The sequence below is a fragment of the Salvelinus alpinus genome, chromosome 38 (genome assembly GCF_045679555.1).
Source record: "Salvelinus alpinus chromosome 38, SLU_Salpinus.1, whole genome shotgun sequence".
Classification (NCBI taxonomy): domain Eukaryota; kingdom Metazoa; phylum Chordata; class Actinopteri; order Salmoniformes; family Salmonidae; genus Salvelinus; species Salvelinus alpinus.
Window position 1 is genome coordinate 13,509,074 of NC_092123.1, and position 19,976 is coordinate 13,529,049.

General features: G+C 41.8%; 1 protein-coding gene and 1 non-coding gene across 3 annotated transcripts in view; both read right to left on the minus strand.

The window, feature by feature from the left end:
- LOC139566207 (zinc finger protein 385B-like) overlaps positions 1-19,976 on the minus strand; it is a 151,925-nt gene that overhangs the window by 31,791 nt on the left and 100,158 nt on the right. For both annotated transcript variants that reach the window (XM_071387242.1, XM_071387243.1), the window contains one exon: positions 9,482-9,592. In XM_071387242.1, the coding sequence (XP_071243343.1) occupies positions 9,482-9,592 (111 nt within the window). The remainder of the gene's footprint in view (positions 1-9,481; positions 9,593-19,976) is intronic.
- Positions 17,412-17,488, minus strand: trnaa-ugc (transfer RNA alanine (anticodon UGC)). The gene has a single exon. It is a non-coding gene; the product is annotated as a tRNA-Ala (tRNA).

Here is a 19,976-nt window from a genome sequence, read left to right on the forward strand (position 1 = left end):
ACACACACACACACACACACACACACACACACACACACACACACACACACACACACACACACACACACACACACACACACACACACACACACACACACACACACACACACACACACACACACACACACACACACACACACACACACACACAATTCTTGGTTCTTGGCATCCATGGCAACTCCCACGGGAACCTTTCTTCAATAGAATATTTCCCCCACGGGAACCACACCTCACAAACAATCACAACATTGTTTCAATAATATATAGAACTTTTCTCGCAGCTCTGGTATATGAAGCTTTTTTGAGGCCTTGCTCACAATTCATTCTGTGGGAGCACAATGACCAAACGATATACTGTATGTGAGGCTCTTTGATCATATCTTTGATCATGACACTGGTGAGGAGGAGAGAGGCCAGGAAACTGACAGTGAAGATGCATTAGAGGTGAAAGTAGTCTGTGATTAATAGCACAATATATTTCACCTGAGTATTTGTGTTAGTCAAAATAATCCATACATGATGTTTTTTTTTACTCAAAAATGTGCTGTATGAGCTCAGGTCAACGAGGCCTATAGACCATAAATAGCAAATATAAGTAAAAAATGTCACAGATCAGGTTTTCTCCCTTGAGTGTACTACTTGAGGTTGCCACTGGAGAGCACCCTTGAGTTACTTCTAGTATCCAGGTGACCTTGACTGGGCTTATTGGGATCACCTGCTGGATGACTATTTAGGTTCCTCTGTGGACTGGGCCAGTTGCTCAGGTCTCATGTTTTGTTCAGTGTTCTCATGTGGCCTTGCGTTGTTGTTTTTCTATTAAGACCTTAGGTAAACATTCTGGATTCCCCCTTACCTCTGCCTGCTGTGTTTCTCTGCGCCTGGGTCCGAGTTCGTACTAGCATTGATGTCACACAAAACATGTAATGTTCGCAAGAACTTAAGCCGATTAATAGCTCTAACACAACGTTAGGTGATAATATATGTATTATTATGGATTTATAATCAGCTATAATGGGGCGGTCATTTTGGACAGGGAACACAGAATGAATTAACATGAAACGAACACAACAGGAGGGTTAAGGCTTCTCACAGCTCACGCTGCTGCAGAGTACCGAAGGCTCCTTTGTCATTTTCTAATAGTCACTTCAATTAAAGAAGGAGAACATTTTTCATTGAGGAGACATATAATGTCTTTATTTTGAGACATACTGGAGTGGGATTTATGTTGGCAAAGGGAACAAAGCTAGCAGATAGTTTGACCCTCTTTAATATGAGGATAAATTAATACATTCATATTCAAATCTCAAATGGTGGTAGGCCTATTGAGCCAAATTCCAAACTTTGGAAATACATCAAACTGATCAATATCCCAGGCCAAGACAATAAGCTTGGTTTAAAGAAGAGAACGCAGAGAGAAAACAAGTGGTTACTACAGTGTTATGCTGCCTAATTGTAAAACAGTACTTGTAAAGCTACAATGGCATGAATTTGCATTGCATTGTATTGTATTGTATTGATACCTGTATGCTTGTGTGTGTGAGGTGTTCCGTATGTAATTATTGTGGGCTTTGAATGCATTTTCAATTGCAAACTTAATATTTTAGTACAATAGTGCCTTTACTGACAAGAAGATTCACTTTCAAAGTTGATAACTTCAAAGAGTTAACACCAGATTCACTTTGTCAACTCCCAGACACAAAGTACTGGCAGGTAAAGCATGCTGCTAAAGATAATATTGTTGCTAAAGCGGAGAAAGAATACATTCCTACACATGCCCAAAACTACAGTTTCCTTATTGGTTTACAGGTTTACAGAGAGAATATCATGACACGAGGAAGACCTAGGATTACATTTGTCAATTTAGTCAGACATTTAACTAAGGTAAGTAGGACAACCATATCACAGTCATTGCAAGTAAAGATACCCAACACTACTACTCTAGCCTGGTCCCATATCTGCTTGTGCTATAGGTATGTTTGTGCTGTAAGGCTCTGGGACCAGGCTACTATACCAGGCTACTATACTATATACCTCCCTGATTTTGCATGGCCATCTGAATCACTTGTCAGTCTAGTGCTCCAGAGCAGACTCATGCTCCCTCCTAACCTCTTTCACCCTGTACACCTGACAATACCTGGCTATTGGCATAATCCTTGATTTGTACCAAATGTGTAAGCACTGGCCACTTCAGCCTTGTTATAGCTGCCACCATAGAAACAGAATCTTGATTCTAAACTCAGGAAAAAAAAGAAACGTCCTCTCACTGTCAACTGTGTTTACTTTCAGCAAACTTAACATGTGTAAATATTCATATGAACATAATAAGATTCAACAACTGAGACATAAACTGAGCAAGTTCCACAGACATGAAACTAACAGAAATTGAATAATGTGTCCCTGAACAAAGGGGGGGGGGGTCAAAATCAAAAGTAACAGTCAGTATCTGGTGTGGCCACCAGCTGCATTAAGTACTGCAGTGCATCTCCTCCTCATTGACTGCACCAGATTTGCCAGTTCTTGCTGTGAGATGTTACTCCACTCTTCCACCAAGGCACCTGCAAGTTCCCGGACATTTCTGGGAGGGAATGGCCCTAGCCCTCACCCTCCGATCCAACAGGTCCCAGATGTGCTCAATGGGATTGAGATCCGGGCTCTTCGCTGGCCATGGCAGAACACTGACATTCCGTTCTTGCAGGAAATCACGGACAGAACGAGCAGTATGGCTGGTGGCATTGTCATGCTGGAGGGTCACGTTAGGATGAGCCTGCAGGAAGAGTACCACATGCGGGAGGAGTAACACTTCCCTATAACGCACAGCGTTGAGATTGCCTGCAATGACAACAAGCTCAGTCCGATGATGCTGTTACATACCGCCCCAGACCATGACGGACCCTACACCTCCAAATCGAACCCACTCCGGAGTACAGGCCTTGGTGTAATGCTCATTCCTTCGACCATAAACGCCAATCTGACCATCACCCCTGGTGAGACAAAACCGCGACTCGTCAGTGAAGAGCACTTTTTGGCAGTCCTGTCTGGTCCAGCTACGGTGGGTTTGTGCCCATAGGCGACGTTGTTGCCGGTGATGTCTGGTGAGGACCTGCCTTACAACAGGCCTACAAGTCCTGTCCAGCCTCTCTCAGCCTATTGCGGACAGACTGAGCACTGATGAAGGGATTGTGCGTTCCTGGTGTAACGCGGGCAGTTGTTGTTGCCATCCTGTACCTGTCCCACAGGTGTGATGTTCGGATGTACCGATCTTGTGCAGGTGTAAGTTGCCACTACGAGGACGATCAGCTGTCCGTCCTGTCTCCCTGTAGCGCTGTCTTAGGCGTCTCACAGTACAGACATTGCAATTTATTGCCCTGGCCACATCTGCAGTCCTCATGCCTCCTTGCAGCATGCCTAAGGCACGTTCACGCAGATGAGCAGGCACCCTGGGCATCTTTCTTTTGGTGTTTTTCAGAGTCAGTAGAAAGGCCTATTTAGTGTCCTAAGTTTTCATAACTGTGACCATAATTGCCTACCGTCTGTAAGCTGTTAGTGTCTTAACGACCATTCCACAGGTGCATGTTCATTAATTGTTGATGAGTCATTGAATATGCATGGGAAACAGTGTTTAAACCCTTCACAATGAAGATCTGTGAAGCTATTTGGATTTTTATGGATTATCTTTGAAAGACAGGGTCCTGAAAAAGGAACGTTTCTTTTTGCTGAGTTTATTTATTTGGATGCCACTATAGCTGTAGTGTTTAGAGACTCTACAGGTATAGTAGAAGCCTACATATAAAACTACTCAATAAAGTTCCCTTAGAAAGAACAATGGATCCTCTTTTCAGTGAAAAAAAGCTTCTTCCTTCTCTTAAATTTATCAGCTTTTATCCTATCTGATTATTCTCTGCCGTCTAGATATAGGAATCGTCCCAAATGGCACCCTATCCCTATAAAGTGCACTACTTTTGACCAGAACCCATAGGTCTTGCACTGAATAGGGAATAGAGTGCCATGTGGGACTCAAACATAGAAGTAATACATCAAAGTGTTCATGGTTATCTTATTCCTTTTCAATCCACTAATGCTTCACCCCCAAAAATACAAAAACAGTGGCAGCGGATTTAATTCTGTAAATTGCTATCTAACTTCACTGGCTTGATTTGGGAAATATTCTTGGTGTTAGATCTTCACTCAGAGTATGTGCCTTGAGGGGAACACATGGAACCGGATTATATCAATCACATTTTAATCTGTAGGGCCAAACACAGACGCGCACGCACGCACCAGACACCTGGGTTCAAATACTATTTGAAACCCTTCAAATACTTTTAGCATTTGCTTTAGCCTACTTCAAGTGCAGAAGGTGCAGTTTGCACTTTTGTGACTGTTCCATTGTGCCAGGCAATCTCAAAACCCAGCTAACGTATTTATAATGATTTCAAAAGTATTTAACCCAGTTTGGCATGCATGCATGCACACACGCATGCACGCACACACACGCACGGGCACACAGACACAGTGTCATATTTCAGTGTCAAAGGTAATTATATTCAGCCCTAACCAAAGCGCATGAGGCAAACTTGTGGGATGTCAGGAAGTTGCAAACACTACTGAATTTTTGATTGGTTGCGTTTCCTCCATTAGCTGTCTACTTTAACAGGTCGATGGTCTCGGTCCCTCCATGCATCCTTACTGAAACAAAGTGTTCATTAGGCACCAAACTGAAGAAAACAGACTGAAATAGGGAGGGACTACCTAGACTCGTCCAATAAGAAAAGCTCATTTTGTTTTCCAATGTGTGTCCTAATGAAAATGACCCTAATCACCTGTCAGTCCACCTCAGAAATATGACAATACAGGGCATTCGGAAAGTATTCAGACCCAATGACTTTTTCCACATTTTGATACGTTACAGCCTTATTCTAAAACTGATTAAATAAAACAATTTCCTCATCAATCTACACACAATATCCCATAATGACAAAGTGAAAACAGTTTTTTTGAAATTTTTGCAAATGTATTAAATGTAAAAAACAGATACCTTATTTGCGTAAGTATTCAGACCCTTTGCTTTGGAATCGAAATTGGGCTCAGGTGCATCCTGTTTCCATTGATCATCCTTGAGATGTTTCTACAAATTGATTGGATTCCACCTGTCGTAAATTCAATTGATTGCACATGATTTGGAAAGGCACACACCTGTCTATATAACGTCCACAGTTGACAGTGCATTTAAGAGCCATGAGGTCGAAGGGATTGTCCTTGGAGCTCAGAGACAGGATTGTGTCGAGGCACAGATCTGGGGAAGGGTACTGAAAAATGTCTGCAGCATTTAAAGTCCCCAAGAACACATTGGCCTCCATTATTCTTAAATGGAAGAAGTTTGGAACCACAAAGACTCTTCCTAGAGCCGTTCGCCCGGCCAAACTGAGCAATCAGGGGAGATGGGTCTTGGTCAGGGAGGTGACTAAGAACCTGATGGTCACTCTGACAGAGCTCTAAAGTTCCTCTGTGGAGATGATAGAACCTTCCAGAAGGACAACTATCTCTGCAGCACTCCACCAATCCTGATCAAACATCTCTGGAGAGACCTGAACATAGATGTGCAGCAACGCTCCCCATCCAACCTGACTGAGCTTAAGAGGATTTGCAGAGAAGAATGGGAGAAACTCCCATGTGCCAAGCTTGTAGCCTCATACCCAAGAAAACGTGAGGCTGTAATCCCTGCCAAAGGTGTTTCAACAATGTACTGTACTTTGTACTTTTTAAAATTTTTATAAATTTGCAAAAAATCTCTAAACCTGTTTTTGCTTTGTCAATATGGGGTAGTGTGTGTAGATTGATGAAGGAAAAAAACAATTTAATCAATTTTAGAATGAGGCTGTAATGTAACAAAATGTAGAAAACGTCAAGGGGTCTGAATACTATCCGAATGCACTGTATCTCTGCTTTTCTACCTGCCTCCCAGAGGCAATGTCACACCCTGACCATAGAGAGCCCTTGGTTCTCTATGGTTTAGTAGGTCAGGGTGTGACTAGGGGGTGTTCTAGGTTATATATTTCTATGTTGGTGCTCTTGGTATGGTTCCCAATTAGAGGCAGCTGATGTTCGTTGTCTCTAATTGGAGATCATACTTAAGGGTTCCCTGTTCCCACCTGCTTTGTGGGATATTGTTTTGTGTTTGTGCATGTGCACCACGTAGTCACGTTTAGTTGTTCGTTTATTGGTATATTTTTGTTTTGCTGAAGTTTCACTTGGAAATAAATATGTGGAACTCAACATCCGCTGCGCCTTGGTCCCTTTCTTACGACAACCATGACAGGCTACCACACGGCCTGTGGGGTTTGAATCGCCTGACAAGTGGGGCGAGGGAATATTAAATGACATGGTTTTGCATGGAGAGAGATGAAGGGCAATATAACATTGACAAAGCCAATGATTATAGACTTCATACAGAAACTGACAAGGCCCATTGAGAGTGACACCGATAGCCTTCAATCCTTACATTTTTTAATTAGTTGATTTTATATTTCCAGCCTCTGACTTTCTATATATATATATTTTTAATTCTCTTTGATCAATAATGCAGGGCAAATGCATGCCGGTTTGGCCAAATGATAATCATGTTTTGGATATTCTTTAAAATCTGTAGAAAGGTCCTTGGAGGGAAGGGTGTTTGGCATACATTTAAAATCTGTATTCAAAATAATTTGAGAAATAATTCATTCAAGTTAGAAACTTTGTGACATTTTGGCCTTACTCGCAGGACACCATCTGTAATATGAGTGTGCGTATTGGAAAGGGTCAAATTGAAATGTTTCTACCAGAAGAAATATGAGAAGCATATGCATAACCATGGTAGCAATTGAAAGGGATCACTTTGGAGATTATGGAGAAATTATTAAACCAAAGGTGAGGTGAGGACACTACAGAATAAGTGAGAAATTCTAGACGAAACAAATTACTAGACTGCAGCTAGAAATTACGTAAACCTAGGACGAGAATACCGACAACCGCCGAAGCATCTATCCATGAGAACATCTGAAGTAACCATTCTAACCGCCTACAACCACGAAAGACTTTGTGACTTCAATTAAAGTTAACCAGAGACTCTGATGAACCCTACAGGACGATCGAGGATTCCAACAGAGAAAACAACGAGGATTAGCATTTAAATTAATATAATTATAGACTGTGTGTAGTGAATCCATGTTGTCTTTCCCGCTCTTTCTCAGTCCACACCCCCTTCGCTTTGTCTACCAAGCTGTCATATCGGCTTAGCTCACTAGTGACTTTTCTATCATTGTAAGTAACCAATATCTACTTTTTTTTGTGATGTATTTCTGTGATTATTTAGTTAGTTAGTAAATACATAATTAAACCAATTTGTATGTTGCTGATTCATTATTGAAACTAGGGTTTGTGCAGATAACAAATAATTTTACGACGTTCAGATGAGACTGATAGAAGGTAACAATTAGTAAGCATTAATGGGAGACTAATTAATTAGAGTTATATTCGGGAAATTATAACTCTGTAACTCAAAACATTTTCCCGTCGTGACCCGACTTCCTAGTTAATTAATGTTTACGGATTAGTTTAATCATGTAATATTTAAACCTAGAGAACTGATTTGATTTAAATACATCTTCACATTTAATGATAGTCCAGACATGACACATTACACTGTTGGTTTAATGTGCATTTTACATTTACTGTACTTTTTTAGCCAAAGTAGCCCAATTAGCTGTGAGGATGGGGGCATCTTCTTGTTGCATTTGCTGCTCAAGTTTAGAACAGCTGTCAGTTGAATAGTAGACAGAGCTGTAAAGTGGAGACCCTGGGCTCCGACGTCATGTATTGTATAGAATGTTACTGTACAGCCACTACGTTCCAATTTAGGCACTTATCAGTGACCAAATCTGCCATTTGCAGCAATTACTGTGAATTTGGTCTCTGCGAACACGGGAACATTGGCTTTAACACGTACATTGCTGACAAAGTTTGATCGGATTGAATCCCGGTCCTTTCTATGAATTTAATTTGGGGAAGACGCAAAACATCATAATTATATTTTTGGCAGTCTGGCGTGGAATGCCTCTGCAATGTTGTTGATATTGTATCAGCTATGCTCTCAATCACATAGTAACCAACTTTTTCATAAACCGTTTCAGAGTAGGAGTGCTAATCTAGAATCAGGTCCCCCCCATGTCCATGTAATCTAATTCGTCATAATACAAAATACAAAACTGATCCTAGATCAGCACTCTTGCTCCGAAACACTGATGAGTCCAGGAATAAGAGTTCAGCACTACAGTTCAGTAGAAACGGAAGATTCTTGGATAACCATTGAAACACACTGACAAGAAAGAACCTCCCCTGATACCCTCCCTTGAAACTTCCATTATGTCCTAAAGGAGTTGGTAAGGAAACTTAAAAGTCAATGTTCCAAGTCCTGTTTTGCCCATAGTGCTGTGGTTTGTTTGATTTTATGACCATGATGAGTGGAGGACAGTGGAACCCTCCTCTTCCACAGTAGGGCTTATTACACATGATATCGCTCACATGATCTCGCTTTTCCTCCTCTCTCTGTCACTGTCTCTCTCTCTGACTGCATCTATTTGATGAGCCTTTCAGAGTCAATAACTGCTACCTAATTACACAGGGCAGAGAATGTCAACTCCACAATTCTACTGAACTTAAGCACTGCAACGCTTAAGCTCTCCTGAACGCTGCCTGTCTACAACAGTCTCAAACACCCTCAGTCATTTCACATGTCTGGCGAGAGAATGAGAGAGGAGAACACTTGGACCGAGGACAATAGAGCCCAGTTGCTGTCAATTGAAGAGGCATTAAACAGGAGACACAACAAGCAGTATGTTAACGAATAGCAAATCGCCGTGTCCACCCCACTGTTTTTAGCTCCCGAGTGGGACAGCGGTCTAAGGCACTGCATCTCAGTGCTAGAGGCATCACTACAGACCCTGGTTCGATACCGGGCTGTATCACAACCGGTCGTGATTGGGAGTCCCATAGGGCGGCGCACAATTGGCCCAGCGTCGTCCGGAATAGGGAAGGGTTTGGCTTGGGTAGGCCGTCATTGTAAATAAGAATTTGTTCTTAACTGACTTGCCTTGTTAAATAAAGGTTAAATAAAGAACACAAAAAAAATAAAAATAATCCATAACATCCTATAGAGTTGATTGACTGTCAGAGACCTTACTGACAACTTACATTTGTCCTAATATGGACGCCGGCAAATAGATGTGTTGATATCATACATTAGCGTACTCCCCGAACCTTTAGAGTGGACTGTCTGGGGAACACACAACTTAATATAGCTACCTGAAGACAAATGACAATGCACAAAGGTGAGTGAGTGAGTGAGTGAGTGAGTGAGTGAGTGAGTGAGTGAGTGAGTGAGTGAGTGAGTGAGTGAGTGAGTGAGTGAGTGAGAGAGAGAGAGAAGGGATTCCCATATACTCACATCTGAGTTGAAGCGCAGTTGGCAGATGTTGCAGGAAATAACTTGCTTTCTCTTCGGCGCGATGGAGACTCCAAATGTGTGATTAATTACGGCCTTCTGCACAGGGTCCATCTGGAAAACAAGCAGAGCACATAGAGACCAGATTAAAAATAAAGGGGGAAAAAGAGAAAAGGAGAGAGAGTATGTGTGTGAGAGCAGGGGCGCAAGTTTGACTGGTAACGGGTGGGAAATGTCCTCTCCCCCCACACACACATTCTGAAATTGCATTTCAGAACGTGAAAAGCAAGTTATTTCCTGCAACATCTGCCAACTGCGCTTCAACTCAGATGTGAGTATATGGGAATCCCTTCTCTCTCTCTCACACACTCACACACACAGCTTTGTGCATTGTCATTTGTCTTCAGGTAGCTATATTAAGTTGTGTGTTCCCCAGTGTGATAGTTGGAATGTGATACAAAATGTGACCCGCTGTGCTTTAGGACCATGCGGACGCCTGCGAGCGGTCGGGTAGGCTCTTTTGGAGTGTTTATCGGACCGGACACCACAGAGCAGGCTGACAGGCTGTGTGAAGGCAACGTTTCTGGAAGGTTGACTGGACCTACACGGAACAGTTGAACATAGTTCAGTGTGTTCTGGCTACTCTTTAGTTGACTGATGTAACTCGCAATGTAACTGCTGTATAACATAACAGAAAAAAACGAAACTATTGTTTATTCGCAGTGCTGAGCTAGTATTGTAACTGACATGTAACGTTATCTAATGTTTCATCCCCTTTTGACTGAGGTGAATGAATAAAAACTACAGTAGCCACCACAGCCAGGTCAGCTCTAGTCTGTAGTTATCTGTCAGATAAGTAGTAGTAATAACCACCTCATATCATTATCTAACAGCAGTTGTTTGTATGGAAAAGTTTTGTAGCCTTTGTCTTGTTTCAGAAGTACATTTACATTTAAGTCATTTAGCAGACGCTCTTATCCAGAGCGACTTACAAATTGGAAAGTTCATACATATTCATCCTGGTCCACCCGTGGGGAATGAACCCACAACCCTGGCGTTGCAAGCGCCATGCTCTACCAACTGAGCCACACGGGACCAAGTAAATTAACCTGGCAAGCTTTCGCCAGTTGATGTACCATTATTTTTTGCCTCAATCAAACTAGACCCGAATCAAACGATGAAACCATCAGCCATACAATCGAAGATTGATATTCTGATGTTTTTTTCAGTGCAATGTGAGCTATATTAGTCAGTATGTCAATGTAACGTTATTGATCTGTCAGTTTCCCAAGCTAATTCCCTACTTTTCACACTGACACAGTAAAAAAAACAGCTCTAACATTACAAGCTTCACTGTCATGGTGCACAGTAGTGATCTACGCTGGACCGATTTCTTCATGCTGCTCCCGCCCGCACCTGCTGGTTTTCTGTCGGACTCCCACTCCCTACTGCAAGAACTGGTCACAAACCCAACCGCAGTCCCGCAATGTTATTTTAGGCGTATGTGACGTAGCTCACTTGCCTGCCATGTTCCCAGGAATTTTGCACCCTATAGGCAATATCAAATGTGCAAAAATAACTTAAGAAATAGGTTAAAATGCCAGAGATTCTCACATGGCCCTTACATTGTATTACTGGGCTATATCAGCCAATATGTGTAGATGTAGTTTGAAGAGAGCAGAGTTGGAGAGACTTGCACTTTCTCTGAGCTATTTTCATAGCCTATCCTTTAGGAGTGGGAAGATTTTCAGACGGATAAATATATTTAGTCCTATTACTATTCAATGTAGTAAACTATAGCCTAACCTATAGCCTAATCATAGGCCTATTTAGGAGTCTGTGGCTCAAGTGGTTTGAAAGCTATTGAGGTTTGAAAGCGCGAATATCCATATAATATCCAACTTGAAACGGTCTTTACCTCGGTCTATAGCCTACTCTATTTAATTGGGACCAAACGCGCACCTGATCTCGTAAGTATGCCTACTGAACTGGAAGCAGCGAGAATGATGACAGACACTTGTGACGTTTTGCATAGTCCTATATGATATAGCATACCTTTTAGGAGTACGATTTGCAGGCAGAGACAAATAAATGCGTAATCCATACTTATTGAAAATGAAAAGGCGCAACACTCCACTCACCATAGTAGCTCCATTTATGTGCGGGTTGTGCCTTTTCCTTTTCAATGATGATTACATTTTTTGGATTGCACTTTGACTCGCGTTGGGTGAGCGCCCTCCACTTCTTTTCATTATCAATATGTATTTACAGACACTAGTAAAGTACAGTCTAATCATATTTAAGTTATTTTCCAATTCAGGTTAACTGCCACGTGATTCTCCGCCCATGTAGGGAGCTTACTCTATTTCAATGAGACCACACATACTAGGCGCACTTGAACTCTCACGCCGAGCTAGGAGAGGTGAGGCTACTGAAGGTGAAGCTGGGAATTCTGAGTGTGTGAATAGTGCGAATAATATGTGATTTTAATACAATAGCTAGGCTAAAGCATACAAAGCAGAAAAAGGAACGTTTAAAAAATAATCTGCTGGACAACAAAACTATTTTCATCCCAAAGTTGTCTGTCTGACCGCCCGCACCTGCCTGCAGCATGGAAAATGCTGACCGCCCGCAATGATCTCTGTGGGGACTCGCAGGTCCCGCAAGCATCCCTTGGGAATGCAGCCCTCTAGTGCAGTCAGTACCCAACACTATGCTCATCATGTCTTAGCAGGATCAGATAGTGACAGGGTCCCAGCAGGGTCAGACAACCAGTCTACAGAGCTCAGGTGAATTTTGCAGTACATGTTGTGAATGATACAAAGTTCCATCTTGAATTGATGGGTAGACCTACAGTAGCTACAGGATAACAGTTTACGTTTAAACTGCAGTAATCTCTGGCATAAATTACTGCAGTTAAAACCATCCATTGAATGTACTGTATGCCAGTGAAACTGAATATCATGCACTCAGGAATTGTATTATTCTGCTGGAGGTTTAAAGCACAAAGGGGACATATTTGCATATGTTGTGGTCTTGTGAAGGCTGCCTGAATTGTGGCAAAGAGTATGTTCTTTTATTTCAACATGTTTACTTATTCTCCCTTTTTTTGTTTGCTCAGAAATGTTGATACTGGAGACTTATCAGAAGTATAAATATATATAAATACATACAGTTGAAGTCGGAAGTTTACATACACTTAGGTCATTAAAACTCATTTTTCAACCACTCCACAAATTTCTTGTTAACGAACTATAGTTTTTGCAAGTCGGTTAGGACATATCATTTTTCCAACAATTGTTTACAGACAGATTATTTCACTTATAATTCACTGCATCACAATTCCAGTGGGTCATAAGTTTACATACACTATGTTGACTGTGCCTTTAAACAGCTTGGAAAATTCCATAAAGTGATGCCATGGCTTTAGAAGCTTCTGATAGGCTAATTGACACCATTTGAGTAAAATGGAGGTGTACCTGTGGATGTATTTCATAGGCCTACCTTCAAACTCAATGGCTCTTTAATTAACATCATGGGATAATCAAATGAAATCAGCCAAGACCTCAGAAAAAAATGGTAGACCTCCACAAGTCTGGTTCATCCTTGGGAGCAATTTCCAAATGTCTGAAGGTACCACGTTCATCTGTACAAACAATAGTACGCAAGTAAAAACACCATGGGACTATGCAGCCGTCATACCGCTCAGGAAGAAGACGCATTCTGTCTCCTAGAGATGAATGTACTTTGGTGCGAAAAGTGCAAATCAATCCCAGAACAACAGCAAAGGACCTTGTGAAGATGCTGGAGGAAACAGGTACAAAAGTATCGATATCCACAGTTAAACGAGTCCTATATCGACATAACCTGAAAGGCCACTCAGCAAGGAAGAAGCCACTGCTCCAAAACCGCCATTAAAAAGCCAGACTACGGTTTGCAACTGCACAAGGGGACATTTTTGGAGAAATGTCCTCTAGTCTGGTGAAACAAAAATAGAACTGTTTGGCCATAATGACCATCGTTATGTTTGGAGGAAAAGGGGGGAGACTTGCAAGCCGAAGAACCCCATCCCAACCGTGAAGCTCGAGGGTGGCAGCATCATGTTGTGGGGATGCTTTGCTGCAGGAGAGACTGGTGCACTTCACAAAATAGATGGCATCATGAGGATGGAAAAATATGTGGATATATTGAAGCAACATCTCAAGAAATCAGTCAGGAAGTTAAAGCCTGTTCGCAAAAAAATGGATATTGACCCCAAGCATACTTCCAAAGTTGTGACAAAGCGGCTTAAGGACAACAAAGTCAAGGTATTGGAGTGGCCATCACAAAGCCCTGACCTCAATCCCATAGAACATTTGTGGGCAGAACTGAAAAACGTGTGCAAGCAAGGAGTCCTACAAACCTGACTCACTCACACCAGCTCTGTCAGGAGGAATGGGCCAAAATTCACCCAACTTATTGTGGAAGGCTACCCAAAACGTTTGACCCAAGTTAAACAATTTAACGGCAATGTTACCAAATACTAATTGAGTGTCTGTAAACTTCTGACCCACTGGGAATGTGATGAAAGAAATAAAAGCTGAAATAAATAATTCTCTCTCCTATTATTCTGACATTTTACATTCTTAAAATAAAGTGGTGATCTTAACTGACCTAAGACAGGGAATTTTTACTAGGATTAAATGTCAGGAATTGTGAAAAACTGAGTTTAAATGTATTTGGCTAAGGTGTATGTAAACTTCTGATTTCAACTGTAGCACAGACACTTCTAAACCCATATTCATGATTGTCTTTTTTCCCCATTTATGAATGTGTTATACAGTACATTTCTATGGGCTGTAGTAGTAAAGGCCAAATTCAATATTTTATCAAATAATCATTTTATGTATTTATATTATACTTAAAGGGGTCCTAAAATTCTAAATCAAATTGCTAAATGATCCATGGCATGACCATCTTAAAACAATTCCATATGTTAGCTTAGTACGTCGCTACTGCCTTCCTGAGATCTAGATGTACTGTCACCATGGAAACAGAAATGCCTTGGCAATGGTGCTTTGTGAGAATGTTAACTTAAGGGACGGATGGTTGTGAGTTTGCACTCTCACACACACACACACACACACACACACACACACACACACACACACACACACACACACACACACACACACACACACACACACACACACACACACACACACACACACACACACACACACACACACACACACACACACACACACACACACACACACACACACACACACACTAGCTGTAGGGATTAATGGATGTGACTAATTGTTTCTATTCCTGTGTAAAAACAACATTCATTACTCTTCATTCTACCTTAGCTGCCACTCTTCATATAAAAAGATAATTACCCCTCACGATACGCATGAGTGATGCCAATCTGTTAGCTCACTACCGCTGTGTGTGTGTGTGTGTGTGTGTGTGTGTGTGTGTGTGTGTGTGTGTGTGTGTGTGTGTGTGCATGCAATATTTAAAACCACACTAAATGGCTTAATAATGAGATATATGTACACAGTATGTTGTGGTGTTATTCTTAATAAAATGTTAATCATGTTATTCCAATGATGATATATCCTTATCAAATGATGATTGGGAGGGTGCACTGTGTCGATCCTTGTCAAATTATCTTATTCTGTTCTCTACTCAATTGGATCAATTTAAACTTTGTCATCATATAGAACATAATCCAGGGATTTATTATTGCCAGATACTGTACAATCCAGGGTTTCAGTGTTTTTCAGACTTCAATAGTAGATATGTTCCCCATCCAGCTCTCCTCTCCTGTACCAAAGCCAATAAAAACCTATTCCCATCATCCTCGGCTAGGAAGAAACAGGTGTTTTTATAATCGAACAATGACTTAGAAGGTGATGTGTGATCTTCACAGTGTGTTTATAAGTTTGGTTATACAATAAACTATTTACACTGTGGCCAATTCATTAGGTACAGCCATCTAGAACCAGGTTGGACGCCTCCTTTCCTCCACAACAGCCTGATTTCTTCGGGGCATGTAAACGTGGTGTACCTAATAAACTGGCCACTGAGTGTATATTTGATAATAAAGTGTGTCACGCCTCATCTTCCCAGGCACACCTCAGGCTATGAGTCATAACCAGTGGTGTATAGTCGTGGCCAAAGGTTTTGAGAATGACACAAATATAAATTTTCACAAAGTCTGCTGCCTCAGTTTGTATGATGGCAATTTGCATATACTCCAGAATGTTATGAAGAGTGATCAGATGAATTGCAATTAATTGCAAAGTCCCTCTTTTCCATGCAAATGAACTGAATCCCCCCAAAATATTTCCACTGCATTTCAGCCCTGCCAAAAAAGGACCAGCTGACATCATGTCAGTGATTCTCTCGTTAACACAGGTGTGAGTGTTGATGAGGACAAGGCTGGAGATCACTCTATGCTGATTGAGTTTGAATAACAGACTGGAAGCTTCAATCGTAGGGTGGTGCTTGGAATCATTGTTCTTCCTCTGTCAAACATAGTTACCTGCAAGGAAACACGTGCCGTCATCATTGCTTTGCCTAAAAAGGGCTTCACAGGCAACGATACTGCTGCCTGTAAGATTGCACCTAAATTAACCATTTATCGGATCATCAAGATCTTCAAGGAGAGCAGTTCAATTGTTGTGAAGAAGGCTTCAGGGTGCCCAAGAAAGTCCAGCAAGCACCAGGACCGTCTCGTAAAGTTGATTCTGCTGCGGGATCGGGGCACCACCAGTACAGAGCTTGCTCAGGAATGGCAGCAGGCAGGTGTGAGTGCATCTGCATGCACAGTGAGGCAAAGACTTTTGGAGGATGGCCTGGTGTCAAGAAGGGCAGCAAATAAGCCACTTCCCTCCAGGAAAAGAATCAGGGACAGACTGATATTCTGCAAAAGGTACAGGGATTGGACTGGTGAGGACTGGGGTAAAGTAATTTTCTCTGATGAATCCCCTTTCCGATTGTTTGGGGCATACAGAAAAAAGCTTGTCCGGAGAAAAAAAGGTGAGCACTACCATCAGTCCTGTGTCATGCCAACAGTAAAGCATCCTGAGACCATTAATGAGGGGGGTTGCTTCTCAGCCAAGAGAGTGGGCTCACTCACAAGTTTGCCTAAGAACACAGCCATGAATAAAGAATGGTACCAACACATCCTCTGAGAGCAACTTCTCCCAACCATCCAGGAACAGTTTGGTGACAAACAATGCCTTTTCCAGCAAGATGGAGCACCTTGCCATAAGGCAAAAGTGATAACTAAGTGGCTCAGAGATCAAAACATCGATATTTTGGGTCCATGGCCAGGAAACTCCCCAGACCTTAATCCCATTGAGAACTTGTGGTCAACCCTCAAGAGGGTGGACAAACAAAAACCCACAAATTCTGACAAACTCCAAGCATTGATTATGCAAGAATGGGCTGCCATCAGTCAGGATGTGGCCCAGAAGTTAATTGACAGCATGCCAGGGCGGATTGCAGAGGTCTTGAAAAAGAAGGGTCAACACTGCAAACATTGACTCTTTGCATCCACTTCATGTAATTGTCAATAAAAGCCTTTGACACTTATGAAATGCTTGTAATTTTACTTCAGTAATCCATAGTAACATCTGACAAAAATATCTAAAGACACTGAAGCAGCGAACTTTGTGGAAATTAATATTTGTGTCATTCTCAAAACGTTTGGCCACGACTGTACAGTACTTATACTGAACAAAAATATATAAACGCAACAAGCTACAATTTCTAATACTTTATTTCGTTACAGTTCATATAAGGAAATCAGTCAATTGAAATAAATTCATTATGCCCTAATCTATGGATTTTACATTTACATTTACATTTTAAGTCATTTAGCAGACGCTCTTATCCAGAGCGACTTACAAATTGGAAAGTTCATACATATTCATCCTGGTCCCCCCGTGGGAATTGAACCCACAACCCTGGCGTTGCAAGCGCCATGCTCTACCAACTGAGCCACACGGGACCGGAAGGACAACCATCTCTGCAGCACCCCACCAATCAGGCCTTTATGGTAGAGTGGCCAGACGGAAGCCACTCCTTAGAAAAAGGCACATGACAGCCCGCTTGGAGTTTTCGAAAAGGCACCTAAAGGAATCTCATACCATGAGAAACAAGATTATCTGATCTGATGAAACCTAGATTGAACTCTTTAGCTTGAATGCCAAATGTCACGTCTGGAGGAAACCTGGCGCCATTCCTACGGTGAAGCATGGTGGTGGCAGCATCATGCTGTGGGGATGTTTTTCATCAGAAGGGGCTGGGAGACTAGTCAGGATCGAGTGAAAGATGAATGGAGCAAAGTACAGAGAGATCCTTGATGAAAACCTGCTCCCGAGCGCTCAGGACCTCAGACTGGGGTGAAGGTTCACTTTCCAACAGGACAACGACCCTAAGTACACAGCCAAGCCAATGCAGGTGTGGCTTTGGGACAAGTCTCTGAATGTCCTTGAGTGGCCCAGCCAGAGCCCGAACTTGAACCCGATCTAACATCTCTGGAGAGACCTGAAAATAACTGTGCAGCGACGCTCCCCATCCAACCTGACAGAGCTTGAGAGGATCTGTAGTGAAGAATGAGAGAAACTCCCCAAATACAGGTGTGCCAAGCTTGTAGCGTCAAGAAGACTCACGGCTGTAATCACTGCCAAAGTACTGAGTAAAGGGTCTTTTTAATTTTTAATACATGTGCTAAAATGTCAGTACTTTCAGAACGCACTGTATATATGATCCTTAATTTATCTCTGTGTACCAGATATCATTCAGATTACACTGACGTTCTGAGACGGAATAGGGAGATTATCAGATCACGCTGACGTTCTGAGACGGAATAGGGAGATTATCAGATCACGCTGACGTTCTGAGACGGAATAGGGAGATTATCAGATCACGCTGACGTTCTGAGACAGAATAGGGAGATTATCAGATCACGCTGACGTTCTGAAATTCTGAAAATTCTGAAGTTCTGATTTCACATGACTGGGAATAAAGATTTGCATCTGTTGATCACAGATTCCTTAAAAAAAAGGTAGGGGGCGTGGATCAGAAAAGCAGTCAGTATCTGGTGTGACCACCATATGCAGCGCGACACATCTCCTTCACATAAAGTTAATCAGTGGCCTGTGGAATGTTGTCCTACTCCTCTTCAATGGCTGTGCGAAGTTGCTGGATATTGGCTGGAACTGGAACACGCTGTCGTACATGCCAATCCAGAGCATCCCAAACATGTTCAATGGGTGACATGTCTGGTGAGTATGCAGGCCACCGAAGAACTGGGACATTTTCAGCTTCCAGGAATTGTGTACAGATCCTGCAGCATGGAGCTGTGCATGATCATGCTGAAACATGAGGTGATTGCGGAGGATGAATGGCACGACAATGGGCCTCATGATCCCGTCACGGCTTATTGTAGAGAAATTAACATTCAATTCTCAGGTAACAGATCTGGTGGACAATCCTCCACAATCTGTGGCATTGTGTGACAAAACTGCACATTTGAGAGTGGCCTTCTATTGTCCCCAGCACAAGGTGCACCTATGTAATGATCATGCTGTTTAATCAGCTTCTGGATATGCCACACCTGTCAGGTTGATGGATTATCTTGGCAAAGGAGAAATGCTCACAAAATTTTGTGCACAACATTTTAGAGAAATTAGCTTAAGTAGTTTAAGCTTCTGTACTTTACTATTTATACTTTTGACAACTTTTACTTCACTACATTTCTAAAGAAAATAATGTACTTTTTAGTCCATTTATTTTTCTTGACACCCAAAAGTACTAGTTATACCTTGAATGCTTAGCAGGACTGGACATTAGTCCAATTCACACACTTCCCAAGAGAATATTAGGAAAGCTAAGAAAATGACTGTAAAAACTGTTAAATCCGCATGGATTGAAGAGGAATTGAAACATTTTATGGTTGAGAGGGATAAGGCAAAAGGAATGGCAAATAAGTCTGGCAGCATAAACAATTGGCGAACCTCCTGCAAATTGAGAAATCGTGACTAAACAGAACAAAAAGAAGAAACTATACTATGAAACAAAGCTAAATTATATAAAGAATGATAGTAAAAAGCTTTTGAGCACCTTAAATGTAATCTTGAGCAAAAAGGCAAACTCAGCTACATCATTCATTGAATCAGATGGCTCATTCATCACAAAACCCACTGATATTGCCAATTACAAATTTTTTCATTGGCAAGATTAGCCAATTTAGGCATGACATGCTAGCAACAAACGCCGAACCCACACATCCAAGTTTAACTGACCAAATTATAAAAGACAAGCATTGTAATTTTGAAATCCTTAAAGTGGGTGTGGAAGAGGTGATTTTATTTGTCGTCAATCAACATTGACAAGTCACCTAGGTCTGACAACTTGGATGGAAAATGACTGAGGATGATAGCGGATGATATTGCCACTCCTATTTGCCACCTTTCAATCTAAGCTTACAAAAAAG